General features: G+C 46.9%; 1 protein-coding gene across 1 annotated transcript in view; it reads left to right on the top strand.

The window, feature by feature from the left end:
• The window catches only part of KLHL4 (kelch like family member 4), a 299,589-nt gene that overhangs the window by 160,767 nt on the left and 110,915 nt on the right, over window positions 1-27,907 (top strand). Inside the window, exon 2 of the mRNA XM_063938383.1 lies at window positions 13,294-13,467. Within this exon, the coding sequence (XP_063794453.1) occupies window positions 13,294-13,467 (174 nt within the window). The remainder of the gene's footprint in view (window positions 1-13,293; window positions 13,468-27,907) is intronic.

The raw sequence follows: 27,907 nt of genomic DNA, 5'->3' as shown, positions 1-27,907 counted from the left end.
GAGAATGAAAGTGAAAAATATGTACAGTAGTAAAAATATTAAAAATATAATTAAGTGAAATATAAAAATAAAATAAATTCAAAAAATTTGCTGGTAAATGAGCTCAATGTTTCTATGATGCAGGAGTTTGGTTGTCGCTATTCTTGCAACCTATGCGATCTTCACAGTAGTAGTATCCACAATTAAGATGTTTCAAAACAGAAATTGGTTTAGTGCAGAGGTTCCCAAACCTTTTTGAATCGCTGCGCCCTAGAGTATCAGAATTGTTTTCACAGTGACCCAAGGCCAAAAGTTACTTGAAATATTAAATTAAGTAAATTGTGTTTATATATCATCCTTAGGGTCAGGTGTGTGGTGGGGGACAGGATTTGCTTCTGTTTGTCCTCACATTTTATGGTTGGCAGCCACCAGCGCTGGTTTTGCACCATAAATAATTTGAATTCATCCTGGACCACCAATCCAAGGCCCCCCTGCAAGTGTCCCGAGGCACCCCAGGGTACACGGCACACAGTGTGAGAACCACTGGTTTAGGGATAAAGCTTGCTGTATGTATGTTTTTAAGGGTTCCTGTCTTCCATAGATTGGAGAAGTGGATATGGAATATTTGCCTACTTTCCCAGACTGGCTGGGAGACTCACAAAAATCGGGCACCCTGTAAGTACATGCAAGGCGTCAACCCCTTCAACCCCCCCCCCCCCCCCCCTCTACTCCAGATGTCTCTGCAGCTGTCCTTGAAAGTGGGAGGTCTGGGGGAGGCCAGTTGTGTCATCATAACCCTGCCCCTGCTATTCACTGCCGGTAATCTGAGCATTGAATAGCGGGGGCGCGGAGGCAGGGCTACAATAACGCAATCATGCATACATGCCCTCGCACCTCCCACCCATGTTGAGGCCACGCCTTCATTTATACAGACCTGGCTGCACCCTCCCGCAGGGGGCAGAAGGTCGGTGAGCATGGGATATGGTGGGTCATTCTGACCCGATCGCACGCTGCAGTTTATCGCAGCGGTGCGATCGGGTCAGAACTGCGCATGCGCCGGCACCGCAGTGCGCCGGCGCATGCCAAACGGCCGAAGGCCGTCGGCCCGCTACGATCGCCTCTGCCTGATTGACAGGCAGAGGCAGTCGCTGGGCGGGGGGGTGGGGCAGAACGGCGGCGTTTGGCTGCCGTTTCACGGGGGGCAGGCTGCAGCGGCTGCGTGACGTCACACGCAGCCGCTGCGGGCCGGGGAGCGATGAGTAGCTCCCGGCCAGCACGCTAAAGCTGCGTTGGTCGGGAGCTACTCTTGAAGTGCAAAGGCATCGCCGCTGTGCGATGCCTTTGCACTTCTGCGGGGGGAGCCGGCACTGACATGCGGGGCGGACTAGCCCTGTGCTGGGCGCCCCCCCCCCCCCCGCATGTCAGTGTGAATGATCGTAGCTGTGCTAAATTTAGCACACCTACGATCATCTCGGAATGACCCCCTTGGTCATTTTGTGCAGTTTTATTCAGAAATGATGAAAAGCAATTTAGTGAAAATGATTCTGAATTAGCAGGGATTTGTTGTTAGGAATTATCACATTCTAGTGGTAACCTGTGGAAACAAATCACTTTGTCCCTATTATGTTAAACCAGAGTTGTTACAAATGGCACAGTATATATGTATCTCATTAGATAAATATATCTAACAATTACTTTATGTTGCAGAATTTACCTGTTTGCGTAAGTCAGAGATCTAGGCAGGTATAAATGTTACTATAGTATAATAAATGTATTTAGGACAGTGAGAACAGCCCATGTACAGATGAAGAGACGCTCATCAAGCCGTCTCTGCTGCACCTAGGTGCACCAAGGCTTATTAGCATAAGCCTTTCATCTATTGTTCTCAGCTGCAATACAATACAGAGAGAACAATACAGCAAGGGATTAAGGGCGACATTTACTAAGCACTGATAAGAGCGGAGAAGTGAACCAGTGTAGAAGTTGCCCATGGCAACCAATCAGCACTGAAGTAACATCTATAATTTGCATACTATAAAATGATATAGAGCTGCTGATTGGTTGATGGGGTCACTTCTCCACTGGCTCACTTCTCCGCTCTTATCACTGCTTAGTAAATGTCCCCCTAAGTCATTACAGCAGGGGATTAAGTCCGACTGCCCTGGCTCAGTTTAATCCTATTAAAGGGATAGATGAGCAGGGCTCCATCTGTACCAGTAGGAGAACATTATCTGTATTATGCCTGAGAAAATGTCTGTTGCATTAATGGTAGGATGTCTACCAGGCTTCTGATTGGCTTGCAGTAATTATATGACGCTGGTTTTGCCAGGAGCTGACTGGCAAGGTGGCCAATCACAAGCAAGTGTCCCCAGCTTTTCTACTGGCACACTGCAATGTAAATATGGGTGTCAAGAACCGACCAAGCGTGATTTGCCTAATATAGGTTATATAGCCAATAAATTACTCAAAAAAGTGACCTCTATACTATACATTTTGCATTCTTGTGACCTCTGTACAATACAGGAAACAATCTATTGACCAATATACAATACAGGGGGCATTCTAGTTTCTGATCTACGATACAGTGAGCATTCTATTGACAGATATACAGTATAATACAGGAAACATTGTAGTGACAAATATATAATACAGGGAACATTCCAGTGACCATCATACAATACAGGGAGCATTCTAGTGACCAATATACAATACAGGGGGCATTCTAGTTTCTGATCTACGATACAGTGAGTATTCTATTGACAGATATATAATACAGGGAACATTGTAGTGACACATATATAATACAGGGAACATTCCAGTGACCATCATACAATACAGGGAGCATTCTAGTGACCAATATACAATACAGGGGGCATTCTAGTTTCTGATCTACGATACGGTGAGCATTCTTTTGACAGATATATAATACAGGGAACATTGTAGTGACAAACATATAATACAGGGAACATTCCAGTGACCATCATACAATACAGGGGGCATTCTAGTGACCAATTTACTTTATATGGAATATTCTAATGTGATATGCTGTTATTCAGACAACATTCCAATACTCATATAAACAACTAAGGAGACATAATTATGTATTTATTTTTATATCAGTGACTTTAGTATCCTCTAGACCAGGCATGTCCAAACTGCGGCCTTCCAGCTGTTGAGAAACTACACATCCCAGCATGCCCTGACACAGCTTTAGCATTCTCTGACAGCAAAACTGTCAGGGCATGCTGGGATATGTAGTTTCACAACAGCTGGAGGGCCGCAGTTTGGACATGCCTGCTCTAAACAGAGCCGCATGACCGGTATCTCCCCTTAACTCCGCTAAGAATGTGTTCCCTGGCAGAATATTTTCTGGCACAGCTGATACGGGGTTAATGTTTCATATGATCATTAGATGCACAACGCAGCCTTGATCCACTGTATACACAAGATTAATGTTTATATACATGTAATGCTGTATAAATAAACACTAATATACTCAATTAATGTGGATGACCTCAGAGAGATGAAGCATAAATTACGTCAGAAAGCAAACCCCGGATCCCAGGCAATGTTATCATTATTATTTATTAAGAGTTATTTATATACCGTGTACATATTATGCATCGCTTACAGGATATTAATCATTTACACCATTCCCTGTCCCCTGTAATTATCATTGTGCTTTTCCTAGTTGCAATTACAGACACCTGCCCCACATCTAGCAATACAGCATCCCCCCAGGATAATATCCTCTGTGATAGTATGTCTCTGTGTAATAAAAGCCATACCCCAGATCTGAACACCCCCCCTTGTTAATTAGAATAAGACACCCCCCCCCTATAAAACAGATGATAGATCAAACCTCCACTCATTAATTAGAAATCTGACCCCAGATTTGATCTGCCCTGACCCCCGTTATGAAACAGATGTCATAACTAAATGACTCATCCCCCTAAGGTATGTATCGTACCCCGACACACTTACAGCTTCCTGCACTCTGATTGGTGCATAGTTCCGGCCATGCAGAGTGCGGAGACCTTCCATCTCTGTGATTGGTGGATGGTCAACCTCATCCACTAATGTGCTATCAGCTATTTTTGGGGTATGATAGAGGCCTGACACCCAGGATCTGTAATCACCGCAGATAGGCAATAGCAGTGCTTAAAGTGGTTCTTTAGAGGTGGGGGAACTCGCCCTCCCATGGGTGCCACACCCCTAGCCCCTCCCACTCAGTATATACCACGCCCCTAGCCCCTCCCTTTTAAGTGTGTTCATTGATTATGTATTAATGTAGTGGTGTGTGCTCAGTGACAGGGGAGCTATGTGCCTAAGTCATTATCGGTGCTTCTATCTTTTAGAAGTGGCACTGACCACCGCTCCTAAAAGTGGAACTGACTGTTTTGACACGTGTGTGTGTGTGTGTGTGTGTGTGTGTGTATGTATGTATGTATGTATGTATATATATATATATATATATATATATATACACAGCCACTAAAATGGGTGTGTGTCCTTCAGTGTAGTTTACCACCCCTTATACACATTTTGCACCACAATAGTAGGACCCCTTATACTATCTAGTACTGGTGCCCCTTTCACATTATTATAGCACACGGTATGAGCCGAAATTCACATTATAGCACACGGTATGAGCCAATATTCACATTATAGCACACTGTATGAGCCAAAATTCACATTATAGCACACGGTAAGAGCCGAAATTCACATTATAGCACGCAGAATGAGCCAAAATTCACATTATGCCACACAGAATGAGCCGAAAATAAGATTTTACTTACCGATAAATCTATTTCTCATAGTCCGTAGTGGATGCTGGGGACTCCGAAAGGACCATGGGGAATAGCGGCTCCGCAGGAGACAGGGCACAAAAGCAAGCTTTTTAGGATCACATGGTGTGTACTGGCTCCTCCCCCTATGACCCTCCTCCAAGCCTCAGTTAGGTACTGTGCCCGGACGAGCGTACACAATAAGGAAGGATCTTGAATCCCGGGTAAGACTCATACCAGCCACACCAATCACACCGTACAACTTGTGATTTGAACCCAGTTAACAGTATGATAACAATGAAGTAGCCTCTAAAAAAGATGGCTCACAACAATAATAACCCGATTTTTTGTAACAATAACTATGTACAAGTAATGCAGACAATCCGCACTTGGGATGGGCGCCCAGCATCCACTACGGACTATGAGAAATAGATTTATCGGTAAGTAAAATCTTATTTTCTCTAACGTCCTAGTGGATGCTGGGGACTCCGTCAGGACCATGGGGATTATACCAAAGCTCCCAAACGGGCGGGAGAGTGCGGATGACTCTGCAGCACCGAATGAGAGAACTCCAGGTCCTCCTCAGCCAGGGTATCAAATTTGTAGAATTTTGCAAACGTGTTTGCCCCTGACCAAGTAGCTGCTCGGCAAAGTTGTAAAGCCGAGACCCCTCGGGCAGCCGCCCAAGATGAGCCTACCTTCCTTGTGGAATGGGCATTTACAGATTTTGGCTGTGGCAGGCCTGCCACAGAATGTGCAAGCTGAATTGTACTACAAATCCAACGAGCAATAGTCTGCTTAGAAGCAGGAGCACCCAGCTTTTTGGGTGCCTACAATATAAACAGCAAGTCAGACTTTCTGACTCCAGCCGTCCTGGAATTATATATATATATATATACATATTTTCAGGGCCCTGACAACGTCTAGCAACTTGGAGTCCTCCAAGTCCCTAGTAGCCGCAGGCACCACAATAGGTTGTTTCAGGTGAAACGCTGACACCACCTTAGGAAGAAACTGGGGACGAGTCCGCAGTTCTGCCCTGTCCGAATGGAAAATCAAATATGGGCTTTTGTAAGACAAAGCCGCCAATTTTGACAATCGCCTGGCCGAGGCCAGGGCCAACAGCATGGTCACTTTCCATGTGAGATATTTCAAATCCACAGATTTGAGTGGTTCAAACCAATATGATTTGAGGAATCCCAACACTACGTTGAGATCCCACGGTGCCACTGGAGGCACACAAGGGCTGTATATGCAATACTCCCTTGACAAACGTCTGGACTTCAGGAACTGAAGCCAATTTTTTCTGGAAGAAAATCTATAGGGCCGAAACTTGAACCTTAATGGACCCCAATTTGAGGCTCATAGACACTCCTGTTTGCAGGAAGTGCAGAAATCGACCTAGTTGAAATTTTTTCGTGGGGCCTTCCTGGCCTCACCCACGCAACATATTTTTACCACATGTGGTGATAACGTTGTGCGGTCACCTCCTTCCTGGCTTTGACCAGGGTAGGTATGACCTCTTCCGGAATGCCTTTTCCCTTAGGATCCGGCGTTCAAACCGCCATGCCGTCAAACGCAGTCGCGGTAAGTCTTGGAACAGACAAGGTCCCTGCTGGAGCAGGTCCTTTCTTAAAGGCCGATGCCACGGTTCCTCTTGGAACAGACATGGTACTTGCTGAAAGCAAATCCCTTCTTAGCTCCCGAGGCCATTAGTCCTCTGTGAGCATCTCTTGAAGTTCCGGTTACCAAGTCCCTCTTGGCCAATCCGGAGCCACGAGTATAGTTCTTACTCCTCTATGTCTTATAATTCTCAATACCTTGGTTATGAGAAGCAGAGGAGGGAACACATACACCGACTGTTACACCCACGGTGTTACCAGGACGTCCACAGCTATCGCCTGAAGGTCTCGTGACCTGGCGCAATACCTGTCCCATTTTTTGTTCGGGCGGGACGCCATCATGTCCACCTTTGGTCTTTCCCAACGGTTCACAATCATGCGGAAAACTTCCCGATGAAGTTCCCACTCTCCCGGGTGGAGGTCGTGCCTGCTGAGGAAGTCTGCTTCCCAGTCGTCCACTCCCGGAATGAACACTGCTGACAGTGCTATCACATGATTTTCCGCCTAGCGAAAAATCCTTGCAGTTTTGCCACTGCCCTCCTGCTTCTTGTGCCGCCCTTTCTGTTTACGTGGGCGACTGCCGTGATGTTATCCCACTGGATCAATACCGGCTGACCTTGAAGCAGAGGTCTTGCTAAGCTTAGAGCATTATAAATTTGCTCTTAGCTCCAGTATATTTATGTGGAGAGAATTCTCCAGACTTGATCACACTCCTTGTGTGACTGCTCCCCAGCCTCTCAGGCTGGACTCCGTGGTCACCAGCATCCAATCCTGAATGCCGAATCTGCGGCCCTCTAGAAGATGAGCACTCTGTAATCACCACAGGAGAGACACCCTTGTCCTTGGATATAGGGTTATCCGCTGATGCATCTGAAGATGCGATCCGGACCATTTGTCCAGCAGATCCCACTGAAGAGTTCTTGCGTGAAATCTGCCGAATGGAAGCGCTTCGTAATAAGCCACCATTTTTACCAGGACTCTTGTGCAATGATGCACTGACACTTTTCCTGGTTTTAGGAGGATCCCGATTAGCTCGGATAACTCCCTGGCTTTCTCCTCTGGGAGAAACACCTTTTCCTGGACTGTGTCCAGAATCATCCCTAGGACCAGCAGACGTGTCGTCGGAACAACTGCGGTTTTGGAATATTTAGAATCCACCCGTGCTGTCGTAGAACTACTTGAGATAGTGCTACTCCGACCTCCAACTGTTCTCTGGACCTTGTTCTTATCAGGAGGTCGTCCATTTTCTTTGAAGACGAATCCTCCTTTCGGTCATTACCTTGGTAAGGACCCGGGGTGCCTTGGACAATCCAACGGCATCGTCTTGAAACTGATAGTGACAGTTCTGTACCACGAACCTGAGGTACCCTTGGTGAGAAAAGGCAAATTTTGGGACATGGAGGTAAGCATCCCTGATGTCCCGGGACACCATATAGTCCCCTTGTTCTTTGCTATCACTGCTCTGAGTGACTCCATCTGGATTTGAACCCTTGCAAGTGTTCAAATTTTTCAGATTTAGAACAGGTCTCACCTAGCCTTCAGTACCACCATATAGTGTGGAGTAATACCCCTTTCCTTGTTGTCGGAGGGGTAATTTTATTATCACCTGCTGGGAATACAGCTTGTGAATTGTTTTCAATACTGCCTCCCTGTCGGAGGGAGACATTGGTACAGCAGACTACAGGAACCTGCGAGGGGGGAAACCTCTCGACATTCCAATCTGTACCCCTTGGATACTACTTGTAGGATCCAGGGGTCCTGTACGGATCCCAGCGTCATGCTGAGAACTTGGTAGAAGCGGTGGAGGGCTTCTGTTCCTGGGAATGGGCTGCCTGCTGCAGTCTTCTTCCCTTTCCTCTATCCCTGGGCAGATATGACTCTTATAGGGACGAAAGGACTGAGGCTGAAAAGACGGTGTCTTTTTCTGCAGAGATGTGACTTAGGGTAAAAAACGGTGGATTTTCCAGCAGTTGCCCTGGCCACCAGGTCCCATGGACCGACCCCAAATAACTCCTCCCCTTTATACGGCAATACATCTTTGTGCCGTTTGGAATCTGCATCACCTGACCACTGTCGTGTCCATAAACATCTTCTTGCAGATATGGACATCGCATTTACTCTTGATGCCAGAGTGCAAATATCCCTCTGCGCATCTCGCATATATAGAAATGCATCCTTTAAATGCTCTATAGTCAATAAAATACTGTCCCTGTCAAAGGTATCAATATTTTTAGTCAGGGAATCCGACCAAGCCACCTCAGCTCTGCGCATCCAGGCTGAGGCGATCGCTGGTCGCAGTATAACACCAGCATGTGTGTGTATACTTTTTAGGATATTTTTCAGCCTCCTATCAGCTGGCTCCTTAAGTACGGCCCTATCCGTAGATGGTACCGCCACTTGTTCTGATAAGCGTGTGAGCGCCTTATCCACCCTGAGGGGTGTTTCCCACCGCGCCTTAACTTCTGGCGGGAAAGGGTATACCGCCAATAATTTTCTATCGGGGGAAACCCACGCATCATCACACACTTCATTTAATTTATCTGATTCAGGAAAAACTACAGGTAGTTTTTTCACCTCACACATAATACCCTTTTTTGTGGTACTTGGAGTATCAGAAATATGTAACACCTCCTTCATTGCCCTTAACGTGTGGCCCTAAAAGAAAATACGTTTGTTTCTTCACCGTCGACACTGAAATCAGTGTCCGTGTCTGGGTCTGTGTCGACCGACTGAGGTAAATGGGCATTTTACAGCCCCTGACGGTGTTTGAGACGCCTGGACAGATACTAATTTGTTCGCCGGCCCTCTCATGTCGTCAACCGGCTTGCAGCGTGTTGACATTGTCACGTAATTTCCATAAATAAGCCATCCATTCCGGTGTCGACTCCCTAGAGAGTGACATCACCATTACAGGCAATTTGCTCCGCCTCCTCACCAATATTTTCCTCATACATGTCGACACACACGTACCGACATACAGCACACACATAGGGAATGCTCTGATAGAGGACAGGACCCACTAGCCCTTTGGGGAGACAGAGGGAGAGTTTGCCAGCACACACCAAAACGCTATAATTATCCAGGGACAACCTTTATATAAGTGTTCCTTTTATAGCATTTTAATATATATATACATATCGCCAAATCAGTGCCCCCCCTCTCTGTTTTAACCCTGTTTCTGTAGTGCAGTGCAGGGGAGATCATGGGAGCCTTCCCACCAGCCTTTCTGTGAGGGAAAATGGCGCTGTGTGCTGAGGAGAATAGGCCCCGCCCCCTTTTCGGCGGGCTTCTTCTCCGGAGTTTTAGATATCTGGCAGGGGTTAAATACATCCATATAGCCTCAAGGGCTATATGTGATGTATTTTTCGCCATACAGGTATTATACATTGCTGCCCAGGGCGCCCCCCCCCAGCGCCCTGCACCCTCCGTGACCGCTGTGTGAAGTGTGCTGACAACAATGGCGCACAGCTGCAGTGCTGTGCGCTACCTGATGAAGACTGAGAGTCTTCTGCCGCCTGGTTCCGGACCTCTTCATCTTCAGCATCTGCAAGGGGGGTCGGCGGCGCGGCTCCGGGACGAACCCCAGGGCGAGCCCTGTGTTCCGACTCCCTCTGGAGCTAATGGTGTCCAGTAGCCTAAGAATCCAATCCATCCTGCACGCAGGTGAGTTGAAAATCTCTCCCCTAAGTCCCTCGATGCAGTGAGCCTGTTGCCAGCAGGACTCACTGAAAATAAAGAACCTAAAAACTTTTTCTAAGCAACTCTTTAAGAGAGCCACCTAGATTGCACCCTTCTCGGCCGGGCACAAAAACCTAACTGAGGCTTGGAGGAGGGTCATAGGGGGAGGAGCCAGTACACACCATGTGATCCTAAAAAGCTTGCTTTTGTGCCCTGTCTCCTGCGGAGCCGCTATTCCCCATGGTCCTGACGGAGTCCCCAGCATCCACTAGGACGTTAGAGAAATTCCCATTATAGCACATGAAATGAGCCGAAATTCGCATTATTCCACATAGAATGAGCCAAAATTCACATTACAGCACACGGTATGAGCCGAAATTCACATTATAGCACACGGTATGAGCCGAAATTCACATTATAGCACACGGTATGAGCCGAAATTCACATTATAGCACACGGAATGAGCCAAATTTTGCATTATTCCACATGGAATGAGCCAAAATTCACATTATAGCACATGGGATGAGCCAAAATTCAAATGATACCACATGGAATGAGACAAAATTCAGGAAGAGTGACAGCAGGGACATAGGGACAGGGAAAGTGACAGCAGGGACAGGGAGAGTGACAGCAGGGACATAGGGACAGGGAAAGTGACAGCAGGGACATAGGGACAGGGAAAGTGACAGCAGGGACAGGGAGAGTGACAGAGAGACAGGGAAAGTGACAGCAGGGACATAGGGACAGTGAGAGTGACAGAGGGACAGGTAAAGTGACAGAAGGGACATAGGGACAGGGAGAGTGACAGAGAAAGGGACAGCAAGGGCATACAGTAGGGACTAGGGAGAGGAAGGCAGCAGGGTAAGATTACCTATTTAGCAGCTGCGGTGCAAGAGGAGGCTGTGGTCTGTGGTGCATGAGGAGGCTGAGGTCGGAGCGGGGCGGAGGAGGCTGTGGGCTTCCGAGATGGTGTGGAGGTGCAGAGGACTGAGGGCGGCAGAGGAGGCTGAGGGCAGTGTAATGGAGGAGGCTGTGGTCGGCAGCCTTTGGTGCGGCACTGGCTCAGCGGTGACGCGGCGGGGGCAGCAATTGGAGATCACATCATCTCCAAGCGCCACCGGTACACACACAGTGAATGGGAAACGGGTCGCATCGATCCAGCTCCCGTTCACACCGCACAGCGAGCCGGGTTGAACACGAGTTCAACCCTGCTCGCTACCAGGGTTGAAATACCGGGTCGCTCGACCCGGTATTTTTCCCCTGGCACCTTTCAGACCGCACATCAACACGGGTTATGCGCGCTCATGTGCCTATAACCCGTTTTCATAGCTGGCGGCCTAAAAGGGCTATTATCTATCTTTTTACCATATAAAATGTATACCTTTGGGATTTAAATTTATCGCTCGTTGATGAAAAAAAATTGACAACGTAAAATAGTGCAGCGAGAGGCAGCGCTGAATTGCACAAAAAAATAAAACTCATTCATACAAAAAGCCCAAAATATGTATATATATATATATATATATATATATATATATACATACACACACGTGATTATGTATAGACTAGTGAGAGAGAAAGCAAAACACACACTAGATAGATAAAACATGTGTGCCCAGGATTTACATACTGGAACACACACTGGATAGATATGTAAATCCTGGGCACACATGTTTTATCTTTTATATTTCACACCTTTCCTTGATAAGGCTGACAGCTGATCTGCTGAGCTCTTGCTTGGCTCCGGCAGTAATATGGCTCCTCTGCAGTGCTCCCTGTAGACGCAGACACCTGATGAAGTCATTTTTCCCGTCGCCGGCGCAGGGACTGCACTGGAGGCGGCGGGGCGGGCTAAATTCCCTCTTGCGCCGCCCACCCACTACGGCAACATTGATATGACTGAGTAGCCACAGCGCCGGTGGATGGGCGAGAGAGCGCGCCGAGCGGTAAAGTTGGATGGGCTGGCAGTGTCGAGCCAGCAACTTCCTGCCGCTCGCGCTTGGGCACTGTAAGAGACAACACAGCCCGCGGCAGAATAGATGTTGTGGGTGGGCGGCGGAGGCGGGGCAGCAGAAGCCGGTCAGCGATGCTCTCTATTTAATCCGACTGCCTGTGTGTAGTTAAGGTGGGCGGGCGGAGGCGGAACTGGTTCCGCCTGCAATTAGAAGTGCCGGAACGCAGTTCCGCCCCGTTCCGGCCCACTTTAACCCCTGGGCAATAGCCCCTGAGGCTTTCTGGCTGCCAGCCACTTCCTTGCAGCATGGGGTGCCGCTGCACCCCTCCGCCCCCATCACAATAAACCATTTTACGGGTCTACGGGGCCAATGCCCCTCTGGCCCAGACCAGCACACTTGACGGTTGCAGTATCCCAAGTCACATAAGGCAGAGAAGGAGGGGCAATATTTTGTAGCCAAACTGGAGAATGGCACTGCATGCTTGTTAATAAATTGCAATTATGCTCAGGCTGTTTACATTGTATATCAGATTTAATCATCTTTCCTGAAACCTCTATAAGCTCCGTGGGTTCTGCTTCAGCCTAATTTATCTCTAAAATTGTAGAGGAAATAAAGCGCAGAAATAGATGGAGTGTAACAATTATGGGGAAAGCATATACTGACATTCCGAAAATAAACAGCCCGTATTGCAGAATTATACCAGCCGGCAACTGTTTATTTTATTAGGGGAGGTTAATGATGTAAAATAATGCACTGTGCTTTCATGCATTAGCTGAATTATCACAAAGAGCAAACTCATTGACATTCAGAATAATACTTTATTATAATTGCCTCTGAATGTGACATTGTACACAGATCATCTGTTTGATGCTTATATTTCAGAACATCTGCCAATAATATATCTAATTGCCGCATTTTGCAAACCCTAAAGTTTTGTTGAGTAAAGTTATTTTCTCTTCTGAGCTGGAAACTTGTGTGAAAATTGTCTTAATTCCCGGTGACCTTAATAATTTAGGTGTCATCACCTGTTGCCCTTATATCTCCATTAATGCTCTTTAATCAATGACGAACATAGACTTATTTTCTATAGTAGTGATATCACTTTAGTTGGAAGGGCATGCTGAGACTTATAGTTCAACAACTTTGTTCACTGCCTACGTTTCCACTTCAACCACTGGTGAAGAAGATAAATATAGAAGCAATCTGATAAACCCTACGGCTGCCTTGCATTTCTATGCACTGACCTTTGTGTTGCCGTCTTCTTTCTTACAGGCTTCCGGACACAAGTGCTTCTCCCTGTAGAATGAACTCCGGCGGTTCTGATGAGTATTTCCAAAGTATGAACCATGCAGAACAAACCTTCCGCAAGATGGAAATCTACCTCCAGCAGAAACAGCTGTGCGACGTTCTGCTAATCGCTGGGAACCACAAGATACCGGCGCACAGGTAACGCATTAGTTGTGTGTGTGTAGTCCGATCATGAATACGTTCCAAGCATAACCCATCATATGATACATTATATTGTGAATTATGTAGAATATTAGGAGTCAGCTATTAGAAAAGCTTACTTACTGTGCATACATGCTGGGCACTAGGACACAGGCAGATCTGTCCTCCATTCTGATGTATTACTGCACATATGCAGCAGCCATCTTGTAAATCCACCCTACAGCGAGGTTCTGTGAGAAGTGACATGGTGGAGACACAAGTCTCACACTTAGGTCCAGAGAGCCCCAGTGGTTACCTGCATATACTGTACCTGTTTCAGCATTCTGCACCACTACCTGCAAGGAGAATACACTCACCAGCTGATAAGTTGTATAGAACCCCACTACGCTAAAGTTCCACATCATGGGAACCAGTATATAACAGTGAGTACGGCTGTACCTGCTATCCATCAATAAGCCAACACCACTAGTAACTGGACTGTTCATAGCTTGAGTCATCTACTGGTGTATTAACCCTGTAAATATCATACAAAAGTATGGTGATGGGATGCAGACATCGAGCGGGGGCTCTGCCGGAGAAGTTACCGGTACTAGGATGCCGCCAGGACTTAACAGACGTACAAAGAGTATGGTGGAAACTAGGCAGGCACAAGGAATGGGCTGAGGTGGGAATAGAAATAAGAGTACAGAAGCAAATACACAGAGAGAAGAGGTAATGGCTGAAGCTGGGAGAGGAATAAGGCAGGATGAGAATCCTAGATCCAGAAACAGGTATAATAGCCGATAGATGCAGGACTTGCAAACGCAGGGTGCAGGCAGGGAATCCAACAAGCAGGGGCACGTACAGTATTTAGGAAAGAATGGCTGGTAAGAAGTAGCAGGAAGCTACTAGTGTACTGCAGCAAGGCAGGTGACGCCTGACAGAAACTATAACCGGCAAGGAGGCTAAGCCTATTACCACAATCTGGGGCCAGTCAGGACCCCAGGACAGAGACAGACCCCTTGCAATTAATTACACTGCGACTGAGTGGCTGTACAAACAAAGGAAGCGTCAAGGTAACAGCCGGGACTAACAGGCAGTGCGGCCGCAGAGAGTCCTGGTTGTCTAGTGACGGGCTGACCTGTGAGCTGCTGCGGCAGCTCCTGATACCATGGTCTAAAATGCTAATCAGGCTATCTGTCTGTCTATGTGTATAGTAATTTGACTTCATGAGACCTGAAGTCACACCACCCACTGTAACGGTGCCTCTGTGCTTCAGCTGTAATAATTAATATAAAGGGCTAGAGTGGAAAAGTACCAGCCAATCAGCTCCTAACTGCCATGTCACAGGCTGTGTTTGAAAAATGACAGTTAGGAGCTGATTGGCTGGTACTTTTTCACTTTCCATTTTATAACTTTCCAAGCGATGATGCATCTGGCCCTAAGTTTTACAACAGCCCTATCCTGGATGCAAAAGATATATCTGAAACAGTGCTTCCATCTGCGTCCACACGCCTAAACCTAGCAAGTAAGCTGGAATACACGACCACGCCAACTCCCATCAGACACAGCAGCTCCTGTTGCAACCCAGAAACACCTACTTAGCATTACGTTCTGCCCGCTCCAGATGCGACACAGGCAGAGATACTTCTGAATTCTGACACATTAAACCATGTTTTCAGATTTAGGGGGATATCCAATTATCCCCGGAAAACCATCGGGTCCGAAAAACGTCCGTTTTCAGCCGTTTCTCTGACTTTTTCCCGATGTTTCACCGATTTTTTTTTTTTTACAGGCTATCCAGATGGATCGCCTGTAAAAAAAAAAAAACCCTTCTCCCGAAAACACACAGGTTCAGTAAAACCTGTGTGTTTTCGTGTGAAACAGCCCCGTTTTCGGATGAAAACGGGGCTGTTTCCGGGGACCCTGCTTTGTCTTCCGGAGGCAGGTGAAACAAAATCCCCGATAAGCCGGCGCGTGCCGCGTCTTATCGGGGCTAATTAGCTAGCCCCCGGCGGGACAATTAGCCCTGGTAAATTACCAGGGCTAATTGGATATCCCCCTAAGAGATGAACGCAGACAGGACAGCATCGATAAATGCATCCCTTACCCTTGACAGGTCCAGCTCAGAAGCAGCTCGTTAACAGTCTGTTGGAAAAGTGGTAAAGTGTCACCCGGAGTGGGTATGGGTAATTTGTGTGGGCGTTTTGGTTTGGCTGGAATAGGGGTGTAGCCTAATTTTTATTGATTTTACATTCTGGAATTATGGCAGAATAAGGTAATAACAGAAGAAAATTATCAGTGCGCACTGCACATAGGGATCTGTGGAAACCGTAAACTATTGGTACTTTCAGGTGTATCAGACTGACAAGTATGAGAGGAGAACAGACAGTATACAGCGTGCTGAAACAGCCCAATGTGTTTATATCAAATCAATAAATCGTAATAAACAGGTATCACCGGAATATCTCCCACAGATAAAAGACCACCCATTACTGCCATACCTAGTTTTAATGATTCAGCTTCCTAGTAAATTGCCCACACAGGCAATTTAAATCCATTTGGAATTAAACTTTTCCAGGTGGCCTTTAATTACACATTGGTTTGCATGTTATACAGTCTCCGAGTGCCGCCTCATTATTTGGACACACACACACATATATATATATTTATATATATATATATATATATATATATATATTAGTGATGTGCACCGTAAATTTTTCGGGTTTTGGTTTTGGATTCGGCTCCGCGGCCATGTTTTGGATTCGGATGCGTTTTGGCAAAACCTCCCTGAAAATTTTTTGTCGGATTCGGGTGTGTTTTGGATTCGGGTGTTTTTTTTACAAAAAAAACCTCAAAAACAGCTTAAATCATAGAATTTGGGGGTAATTTTGATCCCATAGTATTATTAACCTCAATAACCATAATTTCTAGTGATGTGCACTGGAAATTTTTCGGGTTTTGTGTTTTGGTTTTGGGTTCGGTTCCGCGGCCGTGTTTTGGGTTCGGACGCGTTTTGGCAAAACCTCACCGGAAATTTTTTGTCGGATTCGGGTGTGTTTTGGATTCGGGTGTTTTTTTCAAAAAACACTAAAAAGCAGCTTAAATCATAGAATTTGGGGGTCATTTTGATCGCATAGTATTATTAACCTCAATAACCATAATTTCCACTCATTTTCAGTCTATTCTGAACACCTCACACCTCACAATATTATTTTTAGTCCTAAAATGTGCACCGAGGTCGCTGGATGGCTAAGCTAAGCGACACAAGTGGCCGACACAAACACCTGGCCCATCTATGAGTGGCACTGCAGTGTCAGACAGGATGGCACTTGAAAAAATAGTCCCCAAACAGCACATGATGCAAAGAAAAAAAAGAGGCACAATGAGGTAGCTGTGTGACTAAGCTAAGCGACCCTAGTGGCCGACACAAACACCTGGCCCATCTAGGAGTGGCACTGCAGTGTCAGACAGGATGGCACTTGAAAAAAATAGTCCCCAAATAGCACATGATGCAAAGAAAAAAAGAGGCGCAATGAGGTAGCTGTGTGACTAAGCTCAGCGACCCAAGTGGCCGACACAAACACCTGGCCCATCTAGGAGTGGCACTGCAGTGTCAGACAGGATGGCACTTGAAAAAAATAGTCCCCAAACAGCACATGATGCAAAGAAAAAAAGAGGCGCAATGAGGTAGCTGTGTGACTAAGCTAAGCGACCCTAGTGGCCGACACAAACACCTGGCCCATCTAGGAGTGGCACTGCAGTGTCAGACAGGATGGCACTTGAATAAAATAGTCCCAAAACAGCACATGATGCAAAGAAAAAAAGAGGCGCACCAAGGTCGCTGTGTGACTAAGCTAAGCGACACAAGTGGCTGACACAAACACCTGGCCCATCTAGGAGTGACACTGCAGTGTCAGGCAGGATGGCCCTTCAAAAAAATACTCCCCAAACAGCACATTATGCAAAGAAAAATGAAAGAAAAAAGAGGTGCAAGGTGGAATTGTCCTTGGGCCCTCCCACCCACCCTTATGTTGTATAAACAGGACATGCACACTTTAACCAACCCATCATTTCAGTGACAGGGTCTGCCACACGACTGTGACTGAAATGACTGGTTGGTTTGGGCCCCCACCAAAAAAGAAGCAATCAATCTCTCCTTGCACAAACTGGCTCTACAGAGGCAAGATGTCCACCTCATCATCATCGTCCGATTCATCACCCCTTTCACTGTGTACATCCCCCTCCTCACAGATTATTAATTCGTCCCCACTGGAATCCACCATCTCAGGTCCCCGTGTACTTTCTGGAGGCAATTGCTGCTGGTGAATGTCTCCACGGAGGAATTGATTATAATTAATTTTAATGAACATCATCTTCTCCACATTTTCTGGAAGTAACCTCGTACGCCGATTGCTGACAAGGTGAGCGGCTGCACTAAACACTCTTTCGGAGTACACACTGGAGGGAGGGCAACTTAGGTAGAATAAAGCCAGTTTGTGCAAGGGCCTCCAAATTACCTCTTTTTCCTGCCAGTATACGTACGGACTGTCTGACGTGCCTACTTGGATGCGGTCACTCATATAATCCTCCACCATTCTTTCAATGGTGAGAGAATCATATGCAGTGACAGTAGACGACATGTCAGTAATCGTTGGCAGGTCCTTCAGTCCGGACCAGATGTCAGCACTCGCTCCAGACTGCCCTGCATCACCGCCAGCGGGTGGGCTCGGAATTCTTAGCCTTTTCCTCGCACCCCCAGTTGCGGGAGAATGTGAAGGAGGAGCTGTTGACGGGTCACGTTCCGCTTGACTTGACAATTTTCTCACCAGCAGGTCTTTGAACCCCTGCAGACTTGTGTCTGCCGGAAAGAGAGATACAACGTAGGTTTTAAATCTAGGATCGAGCATGGTGGCCAAAATGTAGTGCTCTGATTTCAACAGATTGACCACCCGTGAATCCTGGTTAAGCGAATGAAGGGCTCCATCCACAAGTCCCACATGCCTAGCGGAATCGCTCTGTTTTATCTCCTCCTTCAATGTCTCCAGCTTCTGCTGCAAAAGTCTGATGAGGGGAATGACCTGACTCAGGCTGGCAGTGTCTGAACTGACTTCACGTGTGGCAAGTTCAAAGGGTTGCAGAACCTTGCACAACGTTGAAATCATTCTCCACTGCGCTTGAGACAGGTGCATTCCACCTCCTTTGCCTATATCGTGGCCAGATGTATAGGCTTGAATGGCCTTTTGCTGCTCCTCTATCCTCTGAAGCATATAGAGGGTTGAATTCCACCTCGTTACCACCTCTTGCTTCAGATGGTGGCAGGGCAGGTTCAGGTATTTTTGGTGGTGCTCCAGTCTTCTGTACGCGGTGCCTGAACGCCGAAAGTGGCCCGCAATTCTTCGGGCCACTGACGGCATCTCTTGCACGCCCCTGTCGTTTTTTAAATAATTCTGCACCACCAAATTCAAGGTATGTGCAAAACATGGGACGTGCTGGAATTTGCCCAGATGTAATGCACGCACAATATTGCATGCGTTGTCCGATGTCACAAATCCCCAGGAGAGTCCAATTGGGGTAAGCCATTCTGCGATGATCTTCCTCAGTTTCCGTAAGAGGTTTTCAGCTGTGTGCGTATTCTGGAAAGCAGTGATACAAAGCGTAGCCTGCCTAGGAACGAGTTGGCGTTTGCGAGATGCTGCTACTGGTGCCGCCGCTGCTGTTCTTGCAGCGGGAGGCAATACATCTACCCAGTGGGCTGTCACAGTCATATAGTCCTGAGTCTGCCCTGCTCCACTTGTCCACATGTCCGTGGTTAAGTGGACATTGGGTACAACTGCATTTTTTAGGACACTAGTGAGTCTTTTTCTGTGTACATTTTCGGTATCGCCTGCCTAGAGAAATGGAACCTAGATGGTATTTGGTACCGGGGACACAGTACCTCAATCAAGTCTCTAGTTGGCTCTGAATTAACGATGGATACCGGAACCACGTTTCTCACCGCCCAGGCTGCCAAGGCCTCAGTTATCCGCTTTGCAGCAGGATGACTGCTGTGATATTTCATCTTCCTCGCAAGGGACTGTTGGACAGTCAATTGCTTACTGGAAGTAGTACAAGTGGTCTTCCGACTTCCCCTCTGGGATGACGATCGACTCCCAGCAGCAACAACAGCAGCGCCAGCAGCAGTAGGCGTTACACTCAAGGATGCATCGGAGGAATCCCAGGCAGGAGAGGACTCGTCAGACTTGCCAGTGACATGGCCTGCAGGACTATTGGCTTTCCTGGGTAAGGAGGAAATTGACACTGAGGGAGTTGGTGGTGTGGTTTGCAGGAGCTTGGTTACAAGAGGAAGGGATTTACTGGTCAGTGGACTGCTTCCGCTGTCGCCCAAAGTTTTTGAACTTGTCACTGACTTATGATGAATGCGCTGCAGGTGACGTATAAGGGAGGATGTTCCGAGGTGGTTAACGTCCTTACCCCTACTTACAGCTTGACAAAGGCAACACACGGCTTGACACCTGTTGTCCGCATTTGTGTTGAAATAATTCCACACCGAAGAGCTGATTTTTTTTGTATTTTGACCAGGCATGTCAATGGCCATATTCCTCCCACGGACAACAGGTGTCTCCCCGGGTGCCTGACTTAAACAAACCACCTCACCATCAGAATCCTCCTTGTCAATTTCCTCCCCAGCGCCAGCAACACCCATATCCTCATCCTGGTGTACTTCAACACTGACATCTTCAATTTGACTATCAGGAACTGGACTGCGAGTGCTCCTTCCAGCACTTGCAGGGGGCGTGCAAATGGTGGAAAGCGCAAGCTCTTCCAGTCCAGTGTTGGGAAAGTCAGGCATCGCAACCGACACAATTGGACTCTCCTTGGGGATTTGTGATTTCGAAGAACGCACAGTTCTTTGTTGTTCTTTTGCCAGCTTAAGTCTTTTCTTTTTTTCTAGCGAGAGGATGAGTGCTTCCATCCTCATGTGAAGCTGAACCACTAGCCATGAACATAGGCCAGGGCCTCAGCCGTTCCTTGCCACTCCGTGTCGTAAATGGCATATTGGCAAGTTTACGCTTCTCCTCAGAAGCTTTTAATTTTGATTTTTGAGGCATTTTACTGATCTTTTGTGTTTTGGATTTTACATGCTCTGTACTATGACATTGGGCATCGGCCTTGGCAGACGACGTTGATGGCATTTCATTGTCTCGGCCATGACTAGTGGCAGCAGCTTCAGCACGAGGTGGAAGTGGATCTTGATCTTTCCCTATTTTTTTAACCTCCACATTTTTGTTCTCCATATTTTAATGCGCACAACTAAAAGGCACCACAGGTATACAATGTAGATGGATGGATAGTATACTTTATGGATGACGAGTGACGACACAGAGGTAGGTACAGCAGTGGCCTACCGTACTGCTATATACAGTATAATGGACCTGGTGGACACTGTCAGCAGACTGCTAAACTACTAGTATAAAAAAAAAAGCCACCACAGGTATACAATGTAGATGGATGGATAGTATACTTTATGGATGACGAGTGACGACACAGAGGTAGGTACAGCAGTGGCCTACCGTATTGCTATATACAGTATAATGGACCTGGTGGACACTGTCAGCAGACTGCTAAACTACTAGTATAAAAAAAAAGCCACCACAGGTGTACAATGTAGATGGATGGATAGTATACTTTATGGATGACGAGTGACGACACAGAGGTAGGTACAGCAGTGGCCTACCGTACTGCTATATACAGTATAATGGACCTGGTGGACACTGTCAGCAGACTGCTAAACTACTAGTATAAAAAAAAAGCCACCACAGGTATTCAATGTAGATGGATGGATAGTATACTTAATGGATGACGAGTGACGACACAGAGGTAGGTACAGCAGTGGCCTACCGTACTGCTATATACAGTATAATGGACCTGGTGGACACTGTCAGCAGACTGCTAAACTACTAGTATAAAAAAAAGCCACCACAGGTATACAATGTAGATGGATGGATAGTATACTTAATGGATGACGAGTGACGACACAGAGGTAGGTACAGCAGTGGCCTACCGTACTGCTATATACAGTATAATGGACCTGGTAGACACTGTTAGCAGACTGCTAAACTACTAGTATAAAAACAAAAGCCACCACAGGTATACACTGTAGATGGATGGATAGTATACTTTATGGATGACGAGTGACGACACAGAGGTAGGTACAGCAGTGGCCTACCGTACTGCTATATACAGTATAATGGACCTGGTGGACACTGTCAGCAGACTGCTAAACTACTAGTATAAAAAAAAAAGCCACCACTGGTATACAATGTAGATGGATGGATAGTATACTTAATGGATGACGAGTGACGACACAGAGGTAGGTACAGCAGTGGCCTACCGTACTGCTATATACAGTATAATGGACCTGGTGGACACTGTCAGCAGACTGCTAAACTACTAGTATAAAAAAAAAGCCACCACAGGTATACAATGTAGATGGATGGATAGTATACTTTATGGATGACGAGTGACGACACAGAGGTAGGTACAGCAGTGGCCTACCGTACTGCTATATACAGTATAATGGACCTGGTGGACACTGTCAGCAAACTGCTAAACTACTAGTATAAAAAAAAAAGCCACAGAAGTGTTTTTCAGGCAGACAAACGTATACTGGTGGTCACTGTCAGCAAAACTCTGCACTGTACTCCTGCTATAGCTGCTCCCCAGTCCCCACAATTAAGCAGTGTGAGCACTCAGCACAGATATATCATGCAGCACACTGAGCACAGATATGGTATGGAGCGTTTTTTTCAGGCAGAGAAGAGAACGGATAAAAAACTGGTGGTCACTATCAGCAAAACTCTGCACTGTACTCCTCCTAACAGCTGCTCCCCAATCCTCCCCACAATAGTAAAATAAACAAGCAAAGCAATCAGATCAACTGTCTCGTATATAAACGGAGAGGACGCCAGCCACGTCCTCTCCCTATCAATCTCAATGCACGTGTGAAAATGGCGGCGACGCGCGGCTGCTTATATAGAATCCGAATCTCGCGAGAATCCGACAGCGGGATGATGACGTTCGGGCGCGCTCGGGTTAACCGAGCCATACGGGAGAATCCGAGTATGGCTCGGACCCGTGTAAAAAGGGTGAAGTTCGGGGGGGTTCGGTTTCTCGGAAACCGAACCCGCTCATCACTAATAATTTCCACTCATTTCCAGTCTATTCTGAACACCTCACACCTCACAATATTATTTTTAGTCCTAAAATTTGCACCGAGGTCGCTGGATGACTAAGTTAAGCGACCCAAGTGGCCGACACAAACACCTGGCCCATCTAGGAGTGGCACTGCAGTGTCAGACAGGATGGCAGATTAAAAAAATTGTCCCCAAACAGCACATGATGCAAAGAAAAAAAGAGGCGCAATGAGGTAGCTGTGTGACTAAGCTAAGCGACCCAAGTGGCCGACACAAACACCTGGCCCATCTAGGAGTGGCACTGCAGTGTCAGACAGGATGGCACTTCAAAAAATTGGCCCCAAACAGCACATGATGCAAAGAAAAATGAAAGAAAAAAGAGGTGCAAGATGGAATTGTCCTTGGGCCCTCCCACCCACCCTTATGTTGTATAAACAGGACATGCACACTTTAACAAACCCATCATTTCAGCCACAGGGTCTGCCACACGACTGTGACTGAAATGACTGGTTGGTTTGGGCCCCCACCAAAAAAGAAGCAATTAATCTCTCCTTGCACAAACTGGCTCTACAGAGGCAAGATGTCCACCTCCTCCTCATCCTCCGATTCCTCACCCCTTTCACTGTGTACATCCCCCTCCTCACAGATTATTAATCCGTCCCCACTGGAATCCACCATCTCAGGTCCCTGTGTACTTTCTGGAGGCAATTGCTGGTGAATGTCTCCACGGATGAATTGATTATAATTCATTTTGATGAACATCATCTTCTCCACATTTTCTGGAAGTTACCTCGTACGCCGATTGCTGACAAGGTGAGCGGCTGCACTAAACACTCTTTCGGAGTACACACTGGAGGGGGGGCAACTTAGGTAAAATAAAGCCAGTTTCTGCAAGGGCCACCAAATTGCCTCTTTTTCCTGCCAGTATACGTACGGACTGTCTGACGTGCCTACTTGGATGCGGTCACTCATATAATCCTCCACCATTCTTTCAATGGTGAGAGAATCATATGCAGTGACAGTAGACGACATGTCAGTAATCGTTGGCAGGTCCTTCAGTCCGGACCAGATGTCAGCACTCGCTCCAGACTGCCCTGCATCACCGCCAGCGGGTGGGCTCGGAATACTTAGCCTTTTCCTCGCAGCCCCAGTTGCGGGAGAATGTGAAGGAGGAGCTGTTGACGGGTCACGTTCCGCTTGACTTGACAATTTTCTCACCAGCAGGTCTTTGAACCTCTGCAGACTTGTGTCTGCCGGAAAGAGAGATACAATGTAGGTTTTAAATCTAGGATCGAGCACGGTGGCCAAAATGTAGTGCTCTGATTTCAACAGATTGACCACCTGTGAATCCTGATTAAGCGAATTAAGGGCTCCATCCACAAGTCCCACATGCCTAGCGGAATCACTCTGTTTTAGCTCCTCCAATGTCTCCAGCTTCTTCTGCAAAAGCCTGATGAGAGGAATGACCTGACTCAGGCTGGCAGTGTCTGAACTGACTTCACGTGTGGCAAGTTCAAAGGGTTGCAGAACCTTGCACAACGTTGAAATCATTCTCCACTGCGCTTGATTCCGGTGCATTCCCCCTCCTTTGCCTATATCGTAGATAGCTGTATAGGCTTGAATGGCCTTTTGCTGCTCCTCCATCCTCTGAAGCATGTAGAGGGTTGAATTCCACCTCGTTACCACCTCTTGCTTCAGATGATGGCAGGGCAGGTTCAGGAGTGTTTGCTGGTGCTCCAGTCTTCGGCACGCGATGGCTGAATGCCGAAAGTGGCCCGCAATTCTTCGGGCCACTGACAGCATCTCTTGCACGCCCCAATTCTGCACCACCAAGTTCAATGTATGGCCAAAACATGGGACGTGCTGGAATTTGCCCACATGTAATGCACGCACAATATTGGTGGCGTTGTCCAATGTCACAAATCCCCAGGAGAGTCCAATTGGGGTAAGCCATTCTGCGATGATGTTCCTCAGTTTCCGTAAGAGGTTGTCAGCTGTGTGCCTCTTCTGGAAAGCGGTGATACAAAGCGTAGCCTGCCTAGGAACGAGTTGGTGTTTGCGATATGCTGCTACTGGTGCCGCCGCTGCTGTTCTTGCTGCGGGAGGCAATACATCTACCCAGTGGGCTGTCACAGTCATATAGTCCTTAGTCTGCCCTGCTCCACTTGTCCACATGTCCGTGGTTAAGTGGACATTGGGTACATCTGCATTTTTTAGGACACTGGTGACTCTTTTTCTGAGGTCTGTGTACATTCTCGGTATCGCCTGCCTAGAGAAATGGAACCTAGATGGTATTTGGTACCGGGGACACAGTACCTCAAGCAAGTCTCTAGTTTCCTGTGAATTAACGGTGGATACCGGAAACACGTTTGACACCACCCAGGCTGCCAAGGCCTGAGTTATCCGCTTTGCAGCAGGATGACTGCTGTGATATTTCATCTTCCTCGCAAGGGACTGTTGGACAGTCAATTGCTTACTGAACGTAGTACAAGTGGTCTTCCGACTTCCCCTCTGGGATGACGATCGACTCCCAGCAGCAACAACAGCAGCGCCAGCAGCAGTAGGCGTTACACTCAAGGATGCATCGGAGGAATCCCAGGCAGGAGAGGACTCGTAAGACTTGCCAGTGACATGGCCTGCAGGACTATTGGCTTTCCTGTCTAAGGAGGAAATTGACACTGAGGGAGTTGGTGGTGTGGTTTGCAGGAGCTTGGTTACAAGAGGAAGGGATTTAGTTGTCAGTGGACTGCTTCCGCTGTCACCCAAAGTTTTTGAACTTGTCAATGACTTCTGATGAATGCGCTCCAGGTGACGTATAAGAGAGGATGTTCCGAGGTGGTTAACGCCCTTACCCCTACTTATTACAGCTTGACAAAGGCGACACACGGCTTGACACCTGTTGTCCGCATTTGTGTTAAAATAATTCCACACTGAAGAGGTGATTTTTTTTTGTAATTTGACCAGGCATGTCAATGGCCATATTCGTCCCACAGACAACAGGTGTCTCCCCAGGTGCCTGACTTAAACAAACCACCTCACCATCAGAATCCTCCTTGTCAATTTCCTCCTCAGCGCCAGCAACACCCATATCCTCATCCTGGTGTACTTCAAGAGTGACATCTTCAATTTGACTATCAGGAACTGGACTGCGGGTGCTCCTTCCAGCACTTGCAGGGGGCATGCAAATGGTAGAAGGCGCAAGCTCTTCCCGTCCAGTGTTGGGAAGGTCAGGCATCGCAACCGACACAATTGGACTCTCCTTGGGGATTTGTGATTTAGAAGAACGCACAGTTCTTTGCTGTGCTTTTGCCAGCTTAAGTCTTTTCATTTTTCTAGCGAGAGGATGAGTGCTTCCATCCTCATGTGAAGCTGAACCACTAGCCATGAACATAGGACAGGGCCTCAGCCGTTCCTTGCCACTCCGTGTCGTAAATGGCATATTGGCAAGTTTACGCTTCTCATCAGACGCTTTTAATTTTGATTTTTGGGTCATTTTACTGAACTTTTGTTTTTTGGATTTTACATGCTCTCTACTATGACATTGGGCATCGGCCTTGGCAGACGACGTTGATGGCATTTCATCGTCTCGGCCATGACTAGTGGCAGCATCTTCAGCACGAGGTGGAAGTGGATCTTAATCTTTCCCTATTTTACCCTCCACATTTTTGTTCTCCATTTTTTAATGTGTGGAATTATATGCCAGTAATATATCAATAGCAATGGCCTACTACTATATATACTGCGCACAAAAACTTAAATGCACCACAGGTATGGATGGATAGTATACTTGACGACACAGAGGTAGGTAGAGCAGTGGCCTACTGTACCGTACTGCTATATATTATATACTGGTGGTCAGCAAAATTATGCACTGTCCTACTACTATATATATACTGCGCAAAACTTAAATGCACCACAGGTATGGATGGATAGTATAATTGACGACACAGAGGTAGGTAGAGCAGTGGCCTACTGTACCGTACTGCTATATATTATATACTGGTGGTCAGCAAAATTATGCATTGTTCTACTACTATATATATACTGCGCACAACTTAAATGCACCACAGGTATGGATGGATAGTATACTTGATGACACAGAGGTAGGTAGAGCAGTGGCCTACTGTACCATACTGCTATATATTATATACTGGTTGTCAGCAAAATTATGCACTGTCCTACTACTATATATATACTGCACACAACTTAAATGCACCACAGGTATGGATGGATAGTATACTTGACGACACAGAGGTAGATAGAGCAGTGGCCTACTGTACCGTACTGCTATATATTATATACTGGTGGTCAGCAAAATTATGCACTGTACTCCTACTATATATACTACAATGCAGCACAGATATGGAGCGTTTTTCAGGCAGAGAACGTATAATACTGGTGGTCACTGGTCAGCAAAACTCTGCACTGTACTCCTCCTATATAATACTGCTGGTCCTTAGTCCCCACAATAAAGCAGTGTGAGCACAGATATATGCAGCACACTGAGCACAGATATGGAGCGTTTTTCAGGCAGAGAACGTATAATACTGGTGGTCACTGGTCACTGGTCAGCAAAACTCTGCACTGTACTCCTCCTATATAATACTGCTGGTCCCCAGTCCCCACAATAAAGCAATTAGCAGCACACTGAGCACAGATATTTGCAGCACACTGAGCACAGATATGGAGCGTTATTCAGGCAGAGAACGTAGATATTTGCAGCACACTGAGCACAGATATTTGCAGCACACTGAGCACAGATATGGAGCGTTTTTCAGGCAGAGAATGTAGATATTTGCAGCACACTGAGCACAGATATTTGCAGCACACTGAGCACAGATATTTGCAGCACACTGAACATAGAAACTGAGAGGACGCCAGCCACGTCCTCTCACGATCAACTCCAATGCACGAGTGAAAAATGGCGGCGACGCGCATCTCTTTATATAGAATACGAATCTCGCGAGAATCCGACCGCGGGATGATGACGTTCGGGCGCGCTCGGGTTAACCGAGCAAGGCGGGAGGATCCGAGTCTGCTCGGAACCGTGCAAAAAAGGGTGAAGTTCGGGCGGGTTCGGATCCTGAGGAACCGAACCCGCTCATCACTAATATATATATATATATATATATATATATATACACATATACATACAGCAAATGACCCGGCACTCCCGTATACCAGAGCTTTTAGACGCCCGGTGCCTCCACAGAGTAACATGTATACAGCAAACAGCGGTGTGGCACTCATGGCAAATA

The sequence above is a fragment of the Pseudophryne corroboree genome, chromosome 8 (assembly GCF_028390025.1).
Source record: "Pseudophryne corroboree isolate aPseCor3 chromosome 8, aPseCor3.hap2, whole genome shotgun sequence".
NCBI lineage: Eukaryota > Metazoa > Chordata > Amphibia > Anura > Myobatrachidae > Pseudophryne > Pseudophryne corroboree.
Note: the sequence above shows the minus strand (reverse complement) of the source record. Positions and strands in the feature narration are given on the sequence as shown.